This window comes from Ornithorhynchus anatinus, chromosome 3 (assembly GCF_004115215.2).
Source record: "Ornithorhynchus anatinus isolate Pmale09 chromosome 3, mOrnAna1.pri.v4, whole genome shotgun sequence".
NCBI classification, from domain to species: domain Eukaryota; kingdom Metazoa; phylum Chordata; class Mammalia; order Monotremata; family Ornithorhynchidae; genus Ornithorhynchus; species Ornithorhynchus anatinus.
Window position 1 is genome coordinate 80,190,717 of NC_041730.1, and position 19,232 is coordinate 80,209,948.

General features: G+C 47.0%; 1 protein-coding gene across 2 annotated transcripts in view; it reads right to left on the reverse strand.

Annotated features, from left to right (window-relative positions):
- Positions 1–339: 339 nt before the first annotated feature.
- TSPAN14 (tetraspanin 14) overlaps positions 340–19,232 on the reverse strand; it is a 65,539-nt gene continuing 46,646 nt past the window's right edge. For both annotated transcript variants that reach the window (XM_029059725.2, XM_001507527.5), the window contains 6 exons: positions 13,874–14,020; positions 13,161–13,331; positions 6,964–7,089; positions 5,535–5,579; positions 3,400–3,519; positions 340–2,131 (listed from right to left, as the gene is read on the reverse strand). In XM_029059725.2, the coding sequence (XP_028915558.1) occupies positions 2,060–2,131; positions 3,400–3,519; positions 5,535–5,579; positions 6,964–7,089; positions 13,161–13,331; positions 13,874–14,020 (681 nt within the window). In that variant the 3' untranslated portion in view covers positions 340–2,059. The remainder of the gene's footprint in view (positions 2,132–3,399; positions 3,520–5,534; positions 5,580–6,963; positions 7,090–13,160; positions 13,332–13,873; positions 14,021–19,232) is intronic.

A 19,232-nucleotide genomic window follows, 5' to 3' on the forward strand; every position in this document is an offset into this window, starting at 1 on the left:
GTTATGAAGGGTCCTCCCATCAAACTTGAGGACTTACCTGAAAAGGGTATCTTCAGATTTGGATGTTGGGAAGACCCCTAATTTAGGGATTATTACCCGCCTCAATTTTTAGACTGCCCACTCAAACTCAATAACACATGGTTGGCTTTCGCTCACCGGTCTCTCTCCCTCCTCTCTCTCCTCCCCTTCCTCTCTTCCTCTCCCCCTTCTATCTCTCTCCCCTGCCCCCCCATATCTAGCCGCACTTAGACTGCATCAGCCATCAGTAATGTCTGGTTCTGGAACTTCTGTTCCTGTTTTTAACTATTTTTGCTAGCACAATGCCTAATGAGACTTAGGTACCAAAGAAATCTACTTTATATAAAGATGTATTCAAAACAGTTTGGCAAAGGAAACATTCTACTTTCAAAAACAACAGCATCAACAATTTTTCCCTAAACTACAAAACAGACAAATTAGAAAAATACAATTATACACAGAGAATTTACATTGTTAGGCATTGAAACTGAGGCAGCAATCCCTGAAAAACAAAATAGGGCACCAATACAGACAATAAACAACAATGTGTTAGTAACTGGTCCAGAGTAAAACTGACAAATGCACCGACTATTTCAAAGGATTACTTATTACAGAACATCGAGAAAACAAAAATAAACCTGTTGGACATAGCTATCAATGAAAATTCAGGTGCCTAAAGAGATAGAAAATTGTATATACTTTGAAATAGTGATTTCTGGGTGCCAGAGACCTAATAATTACAAGGTTAAAAAAAGAAAATATAAAGAAAGACAAATCTATTAGGCTTTCTTTCAATGAATAACGACTGGTGAGAAAAACAAAAATCAAGAATAAAGAATTTGGAAATAACTGCCTAAAACGGAGGGGCAATCTCTGACAAACTCTGAAGAATTCCGAATAGCTGCTTCCCCTGCTCTACTTCTTCTCATTTAGCATTCTAACATTCTGGAAAAAATAGATGCCAGAGGTTTTGGCTGATTCTTGATAAGTCCATCAATGGTATCTATCGAGTATTACTGTGTGCAGTGCACTGTGCTTGGGAGAGTTCAGTGTAACATAGTTGGCAGACACAATCCTTTACCACGAGAAGCTAGAGGAACCCGTCAACCATGGTAACAATTCTTATCTCCAGGGAATGTTGCTCAGGAAGAAATTCCGCAAGGGCGGGGGGCAGTAGAGGTGAGTGTGAGTGGGTCACAAGGAGAGGAACAGGATTCTGAAAGAGATGATCCTCCTTTCGGAGAGGACTCGATCTTCATAATTCCCCAGTGAACAACCTCTCCACAGAGTCATCGGTCCTCCCGCCGAGCTCTAGGTGGTTCATTCATTCATTCGCTCCGCTGCATTTATTGAGCACTTACTGTATGCAGAGCACTGTACTAGGCGCTTGGGAGAGTACAATATAACAATAAACCGACATTCCCCGCCCACAACTACGGTTCAGAGGCACTGCTTCGACTAGAGAAGGCCGAAGAGCGAAACACTGTTGTGATGACTCTCATCCCGATAAATAAAACCCTTTGCGAGTCTGCTGGAGTCTCTGACCCTACAGGCAACATACTCAAAACGGTTTAGCGTTTGTTCCACCCGAAAGCAACCTGCCTCATGCTGCGGGCTGAGCAGCTCCTCTTAACCAAAGTATCTAAAATGGCTCCAGGATACTTCCTAGATCTACACAGCTGAGGCTCCAGGAAAGATTGGGCAGTGGTAAGATTCCCACCTATTGTGTCAGGTTAAGCATTTCTTGGACTCCGCACCCTGCCCCGAAGTGATGCTGGAGTCTCCGATAAACCTGGTCTGGCATTACTTATTTAGCTGCCCTGGAATACATCGTCATTGAGGGTTACATACACACTTGTAGGGGTTTTTGTGCAGGCATGCGTGCGTGTTTGTATGTGTGGGACAATTCAGTAGATCTCTAGCTCCATCACACAGATCTATTCTTCACGCCCGGGACTGTAAGGCAGTGCCAGTAGAGTGATGTCAAGTTCACAACGGTGAAACGGATTAGCTTTCACAGCTGGGACCTGCTTTTGAATCTTCAGAAGTGGTGGCCCGCTTTCACAGCTTCGATGTCGGAAATCAGGGTTCTGGCAAGGAATATGCCAAAAATCTGAAGCACAAAAAGAAAAGCTTGGTCAGCGTTGGGGGGCCGAGGGAAAGAGGGATGGGGAGGAGGGAGGGAGGGAGGAAGGAAGGGATGGAGAGGAGAGAGGGAGGAAAGAGGACAAAGGAAATATCTTGCTATAGCTCCACTGACAGGCTTCAATTCAGAAATGATTTCCAAAGGACTATTGGTAAAATTTAAAAAAAATCAGAGTTCTGGGAGCTCTATGTCTTCGAAGTACAGGCTGTGAACTCCGGGGAGAGAGCAAGTGATAAAAGTGGGGAACTTACCAGTAAGTATTTAAGTGGAGAAAAACTCATGGTCCACCACTGTATCACTAGTGATCAGGTATCGAGATTCATATTGGCAGAGGGGTGGTCCATTCTTTAACTAATAAGCATCCGTGAAAAAGGCATATTTGCTCTGGAAAGGCCAAATCTTCTCAATCACAATACAGAGTAAACTGCACTAGAAAATTTGGATTGCTTTTTTTAGAGCTTTAAAGTGTATTTTTATACTAACTCACATATCAGCACAGGAAGCAGCGTGGTCTAGTGGACAGAGCACGGGCCTGGGAGCCAGAAGGAACTGGGTTCTAATCCTGGCTCCTCTGCATCTCTGCTGTGTGATCTTGGGCAAGACACTTCACTCTCTAGACCTCAGTTACACTCTTATCCCCATTTTTACAGATGAGGTAAACCCCAGGTGGAACAAGGACTGCGTTCGACCTGATTAACTTGCTTCTACTCCAGTTTGGCTCATAGCAAGCATATAAGACAGTTGCTTGACACATAGTAAGCACTTAAATACCATAACAATAATAATAATAATAATAATAATTATTAAGTAGTGTGGTCAAGTGGAAAGAGCACGGGCCTAGGACTCAGAGGAACTGGGTTCTAATACCGGCTCTGTCACTTGCCGGCTGTGTGACCTTGGGCAAGTCACTTACTCTCCTCTGTGCCTCAGTTCCCTCATTTGTAAAATGGGGACTAAATCCTAGTCCCTACTACACCTTCCTACTTAGACTACAAGCCTCATGTGGGACAGAGACTGTGCCTGATTATCTTGTAATGACCTCACGCAGTTATACACTTCAATATCATGGGGGGAGAAACAATAACAACAACAAAAAAAACCCCACGAATGCTTCTAAGACAGAAGACAACTTCTTTAGAGTCATTTGTCAAAGATGGACATTAGCCCGACTGCAGACTCCACACAGTTGGGACCTCTGTCCGACTGGGCCTCCATCCTCAGTGTCTTGCACCCACCTGCAATAATGAGATGGCTATGAAGACTCCTGCCACGATATAGATGTTTCGCGGTAGCCAGCCTTCCAGAGCAGGGATGCAGCCTTTGATAAAAATGGACTCATCCCACTTGTTCTTGGCCTAGTTTGGGGGGGAGGGGAAGAATTACAAAACAGATTCATTTACACACATTAAAAAATGTCCCAATTTGGGGAGTAAATCAGAGCTTTAACTCAGCGAAATGTAAACTGGTCCAAGAAAATGTAAACTGGTCCAACAGTCACACAGCTGACAAGCGGCAGAGCCGGTATTCGAACCCATGACCTCTGACTCCCAAGCCCAGGCTCTTTCCATTGAGCCACGCTGCCATCTCCCCAAACAGCGACAAGGCCGGCTGGGAAGAGACCCCATCCCCCGCAGCAGCGGAGGGAAGAGCCGTTAATCCCCGGCAGGGGCTGCGCTGCGGGTCCTCCCCTTCTAGACTGCAAGTTTATTGTGGGCAGGGAACGTGTCTGTTTACTGTTGAACTGTACTCTCCCAAGCGCTTAGTACAGTGCTCTGCACAAAATAAGCGCTCAATAAATACCAGTGACTGACTGACCAGGGACTACGGCCTGGAGCATGGAGGACCACCTCCTTCCAAGGGCTATTTCGCAAACCCATTTTAAGGTCTTAATGCTCTAATCCATAAACTCACTGTGGGCAGGGAATGTGTCTACCAACTCCGTCCTATCGTACTCTCCCAAGCGCTCGGTACGGTGTTCCACACACTGTAAGCGCTCAATAAGTAGCATCAGTTAAATTATACGTCTTTTTTGATGGCTTACCCCTGCTCTATTTGTCTGATCTCTCCAACAGACTACGAATCCCTAGGGGGCTGTGTTTGACCTCTTTATTTTGTACTCGCTCCAGTGTTTTGAACGTGGTACGGAATACGTAATAAATGTCATTCTGAGGGAGACTAGACCACTGTTCCAGTGGAAGAGTTTAGATAGTGCGTAAGATGCGGACGGTGGAGTTCAGAGGGGTGGGCATAGTTTATAGGAAATAAGAATAGGCAAATAGGCAAATGTACACCTCCGTTACGCCTAAGAATATTTCCATTTGTAGGACCACACTGTACACCCTGTGCGGGAATCCAATGAGAAGGTTCATGGGAAGCACAGTGACCTAGTAGACAGGGAGCCGGCCTAGGAGTCAGAAGGACCTGGGTTCTAATCCTAGCTCTGCCACTTGTCTGCTGTGTGATCTTGGGCAACTCACTTTACTTTTCTGTGCCTTGGGTCCCTCACCTGTAAAATGGGGATTAAGACTGGTAGCCCCACATGGGATGGGGACTATATCCAACCTGATTAGCTTGTAACTACCCCAGCACTTAGATCCGTGCCGGGTACATAGTAAGTGCTTAAATATCCTTAAAAAAGTTCATGAAATCTGCAAAATACTTTCAAAGACAAAGCTCAGCTTCACAGTTGGCATTAAATATCTTCTGGAAAAATGTGAATGGAGAAGCTTCCACTGGAAATTGGTTCTGGGGCAAAATTAGCCTTACAGCTAATTCTCTTACAGAGAAGCAGTGTGACTCAGTGGAAAGAGCCCGGGCTTGGGAGTCAGAGGTCATGGGTTCTAATCCCAGCTCCGCCGCTTGCCAGCTGTGAGACTTTGGGCAAGTCACTTAACTTCTCTGTGCCTCAGTTACCTCCTCTGTAAAATGGGGATTAAAACTGTGAGCCCCACGTGGGACAAGCTGATCACCTTGTATCCCCCCCAGCGCTTAGAACAGTGCTTTGCACATAGTAAGCACTTAAATACCAGCATTATTATTATTATTATTATTACAGATTGTAGAGTCTGAGCCAGAGTCTTCGGGATAGAAAGCTGGATCATGGACTGAGATTTGCCTAGATCATTCATTTTGAATGTTGAGAGTTTAGTTTTAGGCAGAACAGAGCAAATAAAACTAAAGCAAAAAAAAAAAATATTTAATCACATGGAAGCCTTTGTTGACTCAGAATAAATTTTTCAAAGCCTCTTTGCACCTACACTTGCATCTCTTTCTTCATTACAAAGTTATTAGCAAGCTAAATTAGGAGACTGGGCAAGAAGCAACAAAAATAACTAAGAAACACTTCAAACTACACGTAAAAGGTTCTCACCAGATTTCTGACATCATATCCACACTGCGTATTCACAACCTTTTGCTGTAACAGAAGAGGTCAAAGAAATTAACTTTTCTTAATTACCAGGGGCTCATGTGAGGCTTCAGAGAGAGACCAGGGGGAAAACTCAGTAGCTCATAAATTGTCTAGATGCCTTCATCTAGCAGGCCAGCCCTAGTTCGCTTACTTTCAATCGCTCCAAGTCTTTTAGAGACTAAGTGGCAAAGCTACGCTGAGAAAAAAATATGTAGAGGCAAATGGGATTGCTCATGGTGGGCAGGGAACGTGTGTACCAACCCCGTTGCACTGTACTCGCCCAAGCGCTTAGTATAGTGCTCTGTACATAGTAAGCGCTCAGTAAACACCATTGATTGAGTCAGAGGCTAAACTACAGTCTGGAGACTGAGGCGCTGTGAGTTCTAACTCTGGTTCTGCCACAAGCAAGTTTATCCTGCTAACCTGAACAAGTGACTTAACCTCTCTGGAACTCATTTTTCCTCATCCAGAAAATAAGAGGTGATTTGATGGAATAGTCTCTCAGAGCACTTCATTCATTCAATCATATTTATTGAGCACTTACTGTGTGCAGAGCACTGTACTACGCGTGGAAAGTACAAATGGGCAACAGATAAAGACAATCCCTACCCAACAATGGGTTCACACCTGCTTACCTCCATTATATTACATAACCAAATAAACCATTTTGGCCTTGGCTCTGAATAAATTTAGGACCATTTTTGGTCTCCTACTTTGTAATGACCTCAGTAGGAGCACCTCAACAGCATAATCCTTTCACTGTACTCTTCCAAACGCTCAATCTAGTGCCCTGTACACAGTTAAGCGCTAAATAAATCCCACTGATTGTTACCATTGTTTGAACCATTTGTTTTGGCTTATTTGGAGATGGGAGAATTGCAATCAACCATGTAAATGGGTCCTCAAATTCCACTACCCCAGCAATCAAAAATGACATTTTGAAAATAAAGGCAAAGGAAAACCACACACAAAAAAGATGGTCCTCACTTTCTGCCACCACCCTGGGACATAGATTTTTAAGGGGCGTCTGCCTCTGCGAGTGCTCGGATCTGAACTCGGACTCACCAAGAAGAAAGGCAGACCCCTTATACAATCAAAAATTTAACCTCCCCATCCACCCACTGTCAGAGGCGTAAGAAATCTCCTCCACCTCCGGGAGAAGACGTGTCCTTTCCCTTTCTACCCGGCTCCGCAAAATACCCAGACTTGAGCCGACTCCTCCAGAGCCCTTTGCCCTCGCTTTCCACTGCCCGAAATCTTTAACTGGTTCCCAGTCCCATGTCAACAACCCAGTCTTGCCACTAAAGGAGTGAACGTTCAAGTACAGTGATCCCCCCTTGATACGTAGCACCGCGACGGTCCCGTCAATCAGAGGGCAAGAACAGCTCACCGCAGGATCGGGGACACAGCAGGAAAAGGGAACGCCACATTTTTCCCGGCTATAACTTTCTCCGCTGCAGTTGAAGTAGACGTTGAGGTCCCAGTCTTCGGGGCCGTAAGCTCCACAGCACTGGTTCTGCAACAAGAACAACCAGGGTCCCGTCAGAAGCCCGGCGACGCTTTGGAAACCGGCAGTAAGCAGCGGCGGCAGCCGCGTCACCACCGGCCATCAATCTCCGGCACAGTGTGGGGGAGGGGAGACTGCCAACGTTGAAAGGTGGCCATTTCCTTTCGTCTACTTCTCCTCCATCGCTCTAGTCCAAGAGCAGAACCCTGACATGCAGTGGTGCTGTTTCTAAAGATAAAGTTGAGAATCCACCTTAGAAAGTCTGACACCAGCAGTGGCTTGGACCAAGCATGGGGGTTAAGACTGTGAGCCCCACGTGGGACAACCTACCTTATATCTACCCCAGTGCTTAGAACAGTCCTTGGCACACAGTAAGTGCTTAACAAATACCGTAATTATTACTGACTACTGCGCTGATACACTAGTTTATACAGAATAAAGTTAATGCCTCCCACATTTACTCGGGTTATAAAAAGACACGTTTCACAAGAACAAAATTCTTCTAAAATTCTCGGTGTCTTAGGTTCTGGTGTCATTAACCAGGCAATGGTATGTAGGGAACACTTATTCTAGGCAGACCACTGTACTAGGCACTAGACACAGCACCATGGAAGTACAAGTCAGGCCCTCCCCTCAAGAAGCTTCCGATTTTATCAGAAGCCTGAACTGGACATTCGCAGTGGCAGCAGAGGGAAAAACGATTTCGTAAAAATGAATAAATGAATAATAAGGGGCATAAATATGTTACGATGTGCACAAGAGCCTGGCTTCGTGGAAAGAGAACGAAACTGGAAGTCACGAGACCCATCGCCTAGTCTGAGTTCTGCCTACTAGCCTGCTGAAAAATAAGGATAGTACAGTGCTCTGCACCTAGAAAGCACTCAATAAAAACTATTGAATGAATAAGGATAAGATAGAATGTGATTCCCATGAGGGACAGGGGCTGGGCCCAGTCTCAGAATGCTGTATCTATCCTTGCCGAGCACACACGGAAACATGGCCTTGGAGGAAAAGCACAAAACTGGGAGTCAAGAGGGCCTGGATTTTAATCCAGGTTCAAGCCACTTGCTCACTGTGTGACTGCAGGCAAGTCACCTGACTCCTCAGTTTCCTCATCTGTAAAATGTGTTCTGTTCTCCCTCCTACTAAGGCAGTGAGACAAGGACGATGTCTGATCTGATTATCCTGAACACGCTTGGCACATAGTAAGCACTTAGCACCACAGTTATTATTATGCTACGTGCTTAATAGATGACAGAAATCAGTCAGCCCTCTGATCAGTGGGGTTCTGATGAGCCCTCCGATGAGGAAATCGTATTTTGTAGTCTGTGCTCCTTGACCGGAGTCGTGTGTTTATGTCCAGTTGTTTCTTTTAACATGACTCATTGTCCCAGACTTGCTCTGCCAGAAGAACCTTCCTTAATTTTCCTACAGTGCTTTACTCAAAACGCAAAGGAAAAAAAAACAACTGTATTAAAGGCAGCAGCTGAGAAGATATGCCATGGGATGGTGGAAACTAGTTGGGGGAGACCTACTAGAAGGGGTGGGGTTTCCAGGGACTCCCTAGAGATGGAGCAGGATGCAAGTCTCAAAGATTGGAAGGGGATGGAGATTGGGGCAAATACATAATTGTGGGATTTGTTAAGCGCTTACTATGTGCCAAGCACTGTACTAAGCTCAGGTCCCCCATGGGGCTCATATGTAGGAGTAAGACCAGGTACCAAATTCCCATTTTCCAGATGAGGGACTGAGGCCCAGAGAAGTGAAGTGACTTACTCAAGATCACACAACAGGCAAGCGGCAGAGGTAGATCAAGAACCCAGGTCCTCTAACTCTCAGGCCTGGGCTGTTTCCACTAGTCCCTACCGCTCCTATGCAATGGATCAGAGCCCGAAGAATAGAGTAGGAGGGACTGTACAGTTAGTTTGGGAGGATCAGAGAGTGCTTGCTGGGGCTTAGCAGGCAAAGAGATTGGCTACTTGAGGAGAAATGGGAGAGCCACTTGAAACCAATGTTGAGGAGCAAAGTGGATAGCCATTAGATTTTAATAAGCAGATTGTGTGTTTTGAGTGAAGTTTTAAGATTAGGATTTGGGTATCAGAGGGGACTGAAGAGGGGACAGGTGGGAAACATGAAGACCGAAGAGGCTATGTTAGGCTATGTTGAGAACTTGAACCAGGAAGGAGCAGAAGCAGCATGACCTAGCGGATACAGCAGGGTCCTGGGAGACAGAAGGACCTGGCTTCTAATCCCAGCTCTGCCACTTGTCTGTTGTGTGACCTTGGGTAAGTCACTTCTCTATCTTCAGTTTCCTCATCTGTACAATGGAGAATAAAACTGCGAGCCCCATGTACGACTTGGATTGAGTCCAACCTGACTGTATCTACCCCAGTGCTTAGTACAGTGCCTGGCACAGAGTAAGCACTTAACAACATCCAATCCGTCACCAAGACCTGCCGGTCTCACCTTTCTAATATCGCCAAGATCCGCCCTTTCCTCTCCACCCAAACAGCTCTCACAATATCCCGGCTAGATTACTGTGTCAGCCTGCTCTCTGATCTCCCTTCCGCCTGTCTCTCCCTGCTCCAGTCTATTCTGCATTCCTCTGCCTGGCTCAGCTTCCTGCAGAAATGTTCTGGGCATGTCACCCCCCTTCTTAAAAACCTCCAGCGGTTGCCTATCGACCTCCGTACGAAACAAAAACTTCTCACTCTAGGCTTCAAGGCTCTCCATCACCTTGCCCCCACCTATCTCTCCTCCCTTCTCTCTTTCTACTGCCCACCCAGCACGTTCCGCTCCTCTGCCGCCCCCCTCACTGTCTCCCGTTCTCGCCTATCCCACCGTCGATCCCTGGCCCACGTCCTCCCACTGTCCTGGAATGTCCTCCCTCCTCACCTCCGCCAAACTAACTCTCTTCCCCTCTTCAAAGCCCTACTTAGAGCTCACCTCCTCCAAGAGGCCTTCCCAGACTGAGCTTCCCCTTTTCCCTCTGCTCCCCCTCTACCCACCCCTCACCTCCCCTCAGCTAAACCCCCTTTCCCCACCTTTCCCTCTGCTCCTCCCCCTCTCCCTTCCCCTCCGCACTGTGCTCGTTCGCTCATTTGTATATATTTTTATTACCCTATTTATTTTGTTAATTAGATGTACATCTCCTTGATTCTATTTATTGCTATTGTTTTTCTCTGTCTCCCCCGATTAGACTGTAAGCCCGTCAATGGTCAGGGATTGTCTCTATCTGTTGCCGAATTGTACATTCCAAGCGCTTAGTACAGTGCTCTGCACATAGTAAGCGCTCAATAAATACAATTGAATGAATGAAATACCATTAAAAAAATGGAAAAAAAAAAAGGAAGGTGGCTGTAAGGGTGAAATGGAAGGGATTTTATATGGGAAATATTGCGAAGGGAAACATGGTAAGACATCTACAAAGCGAGAGGTAAAAGACAGAAAAATCAACATGACACCAAGAGTGTGAGTGCCTGGAACAGAGAGAATAGTGATATCAACTGCAATGGGAAAGTCAGGAAGAGGAGGTTTAAGAGGGGCGAGGAGCAGCTCTGTCTAATGGAAAGAGCACCGGCATGGAAGTCAGGAGACCTGAGTTCCAAACCCAACTCTGCCACTCTGCTTTGTGACCATAGGCGAGTTACTTAATTTCTCTGGGCCTCACTTTCCTTATCTGTAAAATGGAGATTTAATACCCATTCTACCTTCCACTTAGGCTGTGAGCGTTCCCCCGGCCCCCCATTTTTTGGTGATATTTGTTAAGCCCTTACTCTGTATCAAACATTATTTTAAGCACTTGGGAAAAGTAATCAATCATATTGACTGCACGATTACTGTGTTCAGAGCACTCTAATAATAATTGTGGCATTTGTTAAGCACTTACTATGTGCCAGGCACTGTACTAAGGCGTTTGGGAGAGTACACTATAACAGAAATGGCAGACGCGCTTCCTCCACACAATGAATGAGCATACGGTCTTCAGGGGGAGAACGCCATCACTTCCTCCTATCTGTAGTCCCCCACAAGACCGTAAGCTCCTTGAGGATAGGAATTACATACATTCATTCTATCGTGCTTAGCAGAATGCTCACAGTAAGCACTCAATCAATACTATTGATTTATTTGCTGAGATGTCCTGGAGACAAGAAAGAGGATATGTAAACTAACTTGCCAAACTGTCTTCCCTTCTTCAAAGCCCTACTGAGAGCTCACCTCCTCCAGGAGGCCTTCCCAGACTGAGCCCCCCCTTTTCTTTCTGCTCCCCCTCCCCCACCTCCCACCCTCTCCTCTTCTCCCTTCCCCTCAGCACTGTGCTCATTTGTATATATTATTACCCTATTTATTTTGTTAATGAGGTGTATATCTCCATGATTCTATTTATGTTGACGATGTTGTCTTGTTTTGTTCTGTGTCGCTTTGCTGCCTGCCCCATTTAGACTGTGAGCCCATCATTGGGCAGGGACTGTCTCTCTCCGTTGCCAAACTGTACATTCCAAGTGCTTAGTACAGTGCCCTGCACATAGTAAGCACTCAATAAATACTACTGAATGAATGAATAACAATACAGAGGAAGTAAGGGGTTGGGGACTATCTGGGAGTCACCCACACAGAAGCGCCCTTGTTCTACACTTGCTCTGCACACATATAGTAGAGCAATTCCCCTTGATTCTTTTCCAAGTTTTTGTTATCGCCTTGGAAAAACTTCCTGTGGAAACTTCAGTTCTCAACAAGTGGGACACGCTGATCTACACTGGGTGGAGCGGACTGTCATCCTGAGTACTTTCCTGTAGAGACGGTGGGTCTCGCCAGCCCCACGTGGAGGCTCGCCCCTCGGATCAAAAAATTATTTGATGGATTCCATTCAGAACGACTACGCTGCCTTTGGGAAAGACCCCTAATGTGAGCCCTTGTCCATCTCATCCCTGGATCATTAGACAGCCCTGAGAATCCAGCCTCGAATGACCTGAGATTGTTAGTCTTCCAAGAGTTCTCCCGGTCCTGTCGCCTCAAGAAGCCGACTCTTTATATGCTTGGGGCACAACTGGAAACCACAAAACAGGAGCAACACTTTCAGGGACTCAAAAAGCTATCTGATTGTTCTTCTAGGGCCTTAAGTAGCCCAGCGCCTTCCCAAGCAACCATATCTGAAGTTATCCGATCAGGCATTAGGTAATGTACTAAATGGAATTTCCAGACCTAGCATAGCCTCAGCAATCACTGCTTATCATCCAGCTGAAAGCCCTGTCCACAAGGACTTGAAATTAGATTCTGAGAAAGGGGTTGGGAAGTATATTAGTCTTAGACCCTTCTTTGTAGAGCATTACTTTTCCACCAACAGCACCGGTATCATTAGTGATCCTTCACAGGGAGTATTCAGCCCATGGCCATCTTTTAAATTACAGCCCTGTTTTGCTTTACTCTGAGAGGCTGCAGGCAATCTTTTGGGCTACTGGTTTGTTTCAGATGACCTTCGGGTCTCAAACGTAAATGAGTTAACTTTTGAAATTTGCTTTGAACCTCGATGAGCTGCTGTAGTTCTCGATTTTGAGTGGGCCAGGTATTTTCCGCTCCCAACTGCGGGTCCCTAGGGGTGTTGGACAAGGACGGATAACGACGAAAATACAACAAAACCCGTTTGGACCAGGGAGCAAGGGGGAAAAGGGATTAAGAAAGATCTCTGAAGTGGGGGTGGTAATTGGAGCCCTCCACATTAGTCTGGGGATACCTGGCTCCGGGAAAAAGGGCCACCGTAAAGACACCTCCTCCATTTCGGCCTCCCCAAGTCCTCAGAGCACCTTACGCTAAGGGGCTCAGGGACCACAAGCCTGGAGTTTCCAGTTTATTGACTAGGACGTTGGATTTCAACCAATCGTCCTCACCCAAAGAGTGGGGAAATGACAGGAAAAATCATCCAGCAACTCAGTTACCTGTCAAGCTACGGGGACAGTTTGGAAGCCTGGGAAATAGGACGAATGGCACATTTTCCAGGGGTTCCTATGGCTTTCCTCTCCTGGCAGATTTTAAAGGGCAAAGTTTGACTAAAACAACTGCCCCAGAGGGCCCGGGTAACTTACGGCCTTCTGCAGGGAATCGATGAGGTTCTGGAGGTCGATATCGTCTCGGTAAGATCTGATGTTGATCTCAAAGAACTCCTTGAACCTATCCCTCACCCAGTCCTGGAACAAGAAAGCCAGCACCGCCACTGCCAACTCCAAGAAAAATATCAATACAATGGCTCCACAAAACTGCAAAAGAGACAAAGAGAAGAAAAAAAGTGATAAAAGGCGGAGTGCCCCACAAGGGCTCACCCGTACATCAGTCAGACATATAGGGATATCATTTTCAAAGTTTGCTCTCCTGGGGTCAAATCCTGACAGAGCAGTAAGGTCAAGTAAATGAAATGCTTTACAGAGCACAACCAACCAGGTGATGAACTATTTTCTTGCTCAAAGTTCTGCAACTGGCCCTGCCATCCAAACTCGGTCCCCCCCCGGACCCCACTCCCACCCCAAACACACACACACACACACACACACACACACACATCCCACACTTGGCTCTCCCTCACTAAGGTCCCTCTGATGCAGGAATGGAGAGGGTTCCGCTGAAGAGCAACCATGGACTTGGGGTGTCTTCCCCTCGCTTCAGTGCTCTATCCCTAAACACGGACACTTTCCCTTTGTTTCCAAATGAGTAGTGAAGCCTGCTCTCACACTGGCTCTTCATTAAGCCCTCTCAGGCTCCCTCCACCCTCCCTCTTCCTTCCCATCTCCCCAGAGTTACTCACAAACTTCAGAAGACAGATGTTCTCCCTCAGAGCCCCGACACAGCCAGCGAAGCCTAAAGTGAACATCACCACCCCGACGATCAGGACGAGCACCACCGGGTCCACGCCATGGAGACGGGTCACTTTAGTCAGGTCGGACAGCACCCCCTGAAAGTGGAGGAGAATCGACAAGGTGGGACCGACGGTCTGGGGGAATAAGGCTGGAATAAAACACCCTGATTGGAACTGAACGATATAAGCTCTAAATTGAAGTCAAAGGATGGCAGTTATAAAAACCTCTACTGAGTAGTGGTGGAGACCCATGTGTTTCACAGAAAATAATCGGGGCAAATAGGGAGAAGCTCAATCAAGGAAGCCAAGAACCGCTTGGGAACCAGATACAAATCCCTGACAAGCCAGGAGTGTGAGTTTCTGTCATAGGCAAATGCTGCCATTCCCTCTGATGAGCAACTGAGATGGTTCCTGTGAAAAGCATACCAGGACAGGAACGGAAGGCACTCCACAAACAGTAGAAATGTATACCCTAGGGTTAAGTCAAATGACATTAACTCCTAGCAAAACTGGAATGAGAATCGTTTCATTGATGGTCAACTCTTACGAACAGCCGACCCGGGTAATGAAAGAATTCTCTTTTTTGACTCCACCATTACAACCTTTAGGTCATCATTCCCTTGGGCACTGATGAACGGCATGATCCCTGCAATGAATGCGTTCTCTCTCTTAGAACTTTTGGGGCATTATTTCCCTGGGAACTGCTGAGAACTGAAGAGGAGAGAAGGGAGGTAAATTCCGGGGAAAGGGGACCCGGCCGACCCAACTCCCCTTCCTCAATGTGGCTTGAACCAATCCAGCCAAGTTGATTATTTAGAATGAAAGAAACTCTGTTGGGCAGGAGGGGTTTTACAGAGCTACGTTATTGGGACCGCTCCAGAGGTAAAATGGACAAATCATTTTATGCATCAGATGGGAGATGGAAAGGGGATTCCTTGTCATCGGACGATTCGGCAGCCAAGGACCCTGTCCCTACAGATCCGGGAAGGATCTGTCGTTGCAGCAGTAGTAATAGTAGTGTGGCATAGAGCATACAGCACAGGCCTGGGAGTCAGGTCATGGGTTCTAATTCAGGCTCCGCCACTTGTCTGCAGTGTGACCTTGAGCAAGTCACTTCACTTCTCTGTGACTCAGTTACCTCATCTGCAAAATGGGGATTGAGAATGTGAGTCCCACCCGGGACGGGGACTGAGTCCAACCTAATTTGCTCGTATCCACTCCAGTGGGTGGCAAATAGTAAGCGCTTAACGAACACGGTCATTTTTCGTTTGTTTGTTTCTAGTGGCAACAGTAGAAGTGGGAGAAGCGGCATTTCTTAAGCGCCCCCTTGGTGCGATTCACCGTGCCGGGCACTTGGGAAGCACAGAATAATAAAGTCACATGCTCCCCGCCCACAAGGAATTTACACTTTCAGAGCTTGCATCATCAGCCCCACCCTGGAAGCCACACTCCTTCGCCGCCCAACCTCACCCTGAGGTCTGGACAGCGGGGTCGGCTCACAGAGACAGCATACGGAGCATGAGTGCTCGTGCCCAGTAACGAGGAGTGGGATAAGCAGACTCAAAAGCCCGTAACCTTGGAGAAGCAGCATGGCTCAGTGGAAAGAGCCCGGGCTTTGGGTCAGAGGTCACGAGTTCGAATCCCGGCTCTGCCACTTGTCAGCTGTGTGACTGTGGGCAAGTCACTTCACTTCCTCTGTGCCTCAGTTACCTCATCTGTAAAATGGGGATTAAGACTGTGAGCCCCACGTGGGACAACCTGATTCCCGTGTCTACCCCAGTGCTTAGAACAGTGCTCTGCACTTAGTAAGCGCTTAACAAATACCAACGTTATTATTATTATTATTAATCTTGGCATTACCCCCAACTCATCTTTCTCATTCAACACACATTTTCGATCGATCTCTCACCAAATCCTGTCGGTTCAACCTTCAAAACATTGCTAAAATCCACCCTTTCCTCTCCATCCAAATCGCTACCATTTTAATCCAAGCACCTATCCTATCCCACCTTGATTACTGTATCAGCCTCTGTGCCGATCTCCCTGCCTCCTGTCTCTCCCCAGTCCGGTCCATTCTTCACTCTGCTGCCCGGATCATTCTTCTACAAAACCATTCAGTCCATGTCTCCCCACTCCTCAAGAACCTCCAGTGGTGGCCCATCCGCCTCCGCATCAAACAAAAACGCCTTATCATTGGCTTTAAAGCATCCAGTCGGGCTTGTCCCCTCCTTCCTCACCTTTATGACTTCCTACCGCAACCCAGCTGACACACTTCACACCTTTCAAGGCGACCTAAGCACTGTACCTCAATCTCGTCTATCTCTATCTCTCGACTGACCCCTCACCCACATCCTGCTTCTGGCCTGGAACTTCCTCTCCCTTCATCTCCAACAGACGATCACTCTCCCCACCTCTAAAGCGTTATTAAACTCACATCTCCTCTGAGAGGTCTTCCCCAACTAAGACCCATTTCCTCTCCTCCCACTCCCTCTGGGTCATCCTTGCACTTGGGATTGGCATCCTTTATTCACCCCATCCCCAGCACTTATATGCGTATCTATAAATTATAAATTATGTATTTATTATTTGCTGCCTAGCTCCCCCTCTAGAATGTAATCTCATTGTGGGCAAGGAATGTCTCTACCGACTCTGCTGTACCCTTCTAAGTCCTTAGTGCTGTACTCTGCACAAAGTGCTCGATAATACCACTGGTGACAATCCACAATTTATCTATATTAATGGCTGGCTCCCCCTCTAGACTGTAAACTCCTTGAGGGCAGATACTGTGTCTCCCAACTCTGTTATACTGTACTCTCCCAAGCTCTTAGTACAGCACTTTACACACGGTAAGCACTCAAGAAATACCACTGATCGATTGACTGATTAGCAGATGAAGCCATGATCGGGAGTTCAGTGTCCCCAGGCCTAAACTCAACCAAATTTCATTCATTCATTCATTCAGAGGTATTTATTGAGCAGTTACCAAGTGCAGAACACTGTACCAAAGTCTTAGAAGAGTACGATAAAACAAAATCGGCAGACATGATCACTGCCCTCGACAAGCTTATTGAGTACTTACTTTGTGCACAGCACTGTACTAAGCGCTTGAAAAGTAAAATTCAGCAATAAAGGAAGAAAATCCCTGCCCACAGCGCGTTTACAGTCTAGAAGGGGAGACAGACCACATAAATAACTAGTCTATAATATACAATTTAAAGATATGCACAAAAGTGTCATGGGGGTGAGCGGGAAGTGACTATCAAATTCCCAAAGTTCACAGAAAATAAAAATAATAATAATGTTGGTATTTGTTAAGCGCTTACTGTGTGCCAAGCATTGTTCTAAGCCCTGCGGTAGATACAAGGTCATCGGGTTGTCCCCCGTGGGGCTCACAGTCTTCATCTCCATTTTACAGATGAGGAACTGAGGCCCAGAGAAGTTAAGTGACTTGCCCATGGTCACACAGCTGACAAGCGGCGGAGTCGGGATTAGAACCCATGACCTCTGACTCCCAAGCCCGGGCTCTTTCCACTGAGCCACACTGTTTCTCCAAGACCCAAGTGGACAGACCATGCAAAATCAGCTCACCTCCTCCAGGAGGCCTTCCCAGACTGAGCTACCCCTTTTCCCTCTGCTCCCTCTCTGCTCTCCCTCCGCCCTCCCTTCCCCCCTTCACCTCCCCTCAGCTAAGCCCCTTTTCCCTCTACTCCTCCCCCCATCCTTCCCCTTCCCTCAGCACTGTGTTCATTTGTATAGATTTTTATGATCCTATTTATTCTGTTAATGAGGTGTACATCCCCTCGATTCTATTTATCGTGATCACGTTGTCTTGTTTTTGTCCGTCTGTCTCCCCCGGTTAGACTGTGAGCCCGTCATTGGGCAGGGATGGTCTCTATCTGTTGCCGAATTGTCCATTCCAAGAGCTTAGTCCAGCGCTCTGCACATAGTAAGGGCTCAATAAATACTAATGAATGAAAGAATGAATGAAAGCACACCATAACGGGAAGGTCTGTTCAAACAGGAAATGAGCACCACGAGATGGTGCTCTAAACCCAGGGCTCATCCAGCCTTCCCCGGCACCTTGGCTAACCTAACAGTTATCAACCGCTTCAGCGCTGAACTGGATTGTCTCAAAGAGGCTGGCCACACAGAAACAACACACGCTCGCTAGATCTCCAAAACTGGCGAAAGGAACTGCTCTTTCCTCCCATAACTGCTCCAGAACAGTCAGCTGATCTATGGGAGAGCTGATGGGAGACTTCAGAATCGGGTGATCTAAGGGTTGAGAGGAAGAAGGTGGGAGGGGCTATTTTCTTTGCTTGGTGGGAAAACACATCCTGCCACGAATCGCATCCTGAAAAATGGGCAAAGCACAAGTGGCGGAAGAATCTCTCCTGAAGCTCCGGACCCGTTTGCATACCAACTCTGAATCTCACCTGGGTTCTACCTGCCCAAAGGAGAAAGATTCATCCATTCATTCAATCGTATTTATTGAGCGCTTACGGTGTGCAGAGCACTGTACTAAGCGCTTGGAAAGTACAATTGGGCAACAGATAGAGATAATCCCTACCCACCAACGGCCTCACCGTCTAGAAGATGAAAACTGGCACAAAGATCAGCTGCCCCATCTTGCTCGACTGCCCCATCCTTGCTCGACTCTTCACTTCTGAGTTCCACTGGACTGCAAATTCTTGGAGGGCAGAGATCATGCCTACCAATTCTACCGAATTATACTCTCCCACGCTCTGCACACATTAAATCCCATCGACCGATAGTTCCGGTCAACGTCTCATCCTATGCTCACCTACGCGATTTCAGAGTCCGTCCCCCACCCCCTTTCACCCACCACTGCAAAGGCACAGAACCGGCCATCTTCCCTGTTCTCAATGAAGATCTATGGAGCTTCCCGTTGTAAGCAACAGATGGGTCTCGGGCTCGAGGCTTGCAGACCGAGAGCGGGCAAAGGAGGAACCGATCAAAGGAACGGTGGCTTGAGCACCAACATCACGTGCTCTCGGGTCTCCTAGCCAGGTCCCCGGAGGACACAGCAAGTCGGTCGAGAGGAATTCATTCATTCATTCCATCATATTGATTGAGCGCTATGTGCAGAGCACCACACTAAGCACTTTGGGAGAGTACAATATAACACTGCGGGTAGCGCAGAGACCACATTACACAATACACGCAAACTTTTTTTTTATGCATTTACACCCAAAATGATAGGAACATCAGCCTGGCCGAGCGGAAAGAGCCTGGGCCTGGGAGGCAGAGGCTCTGGGTTCTAATCCTGCCTCTGCTACTTCTGTGA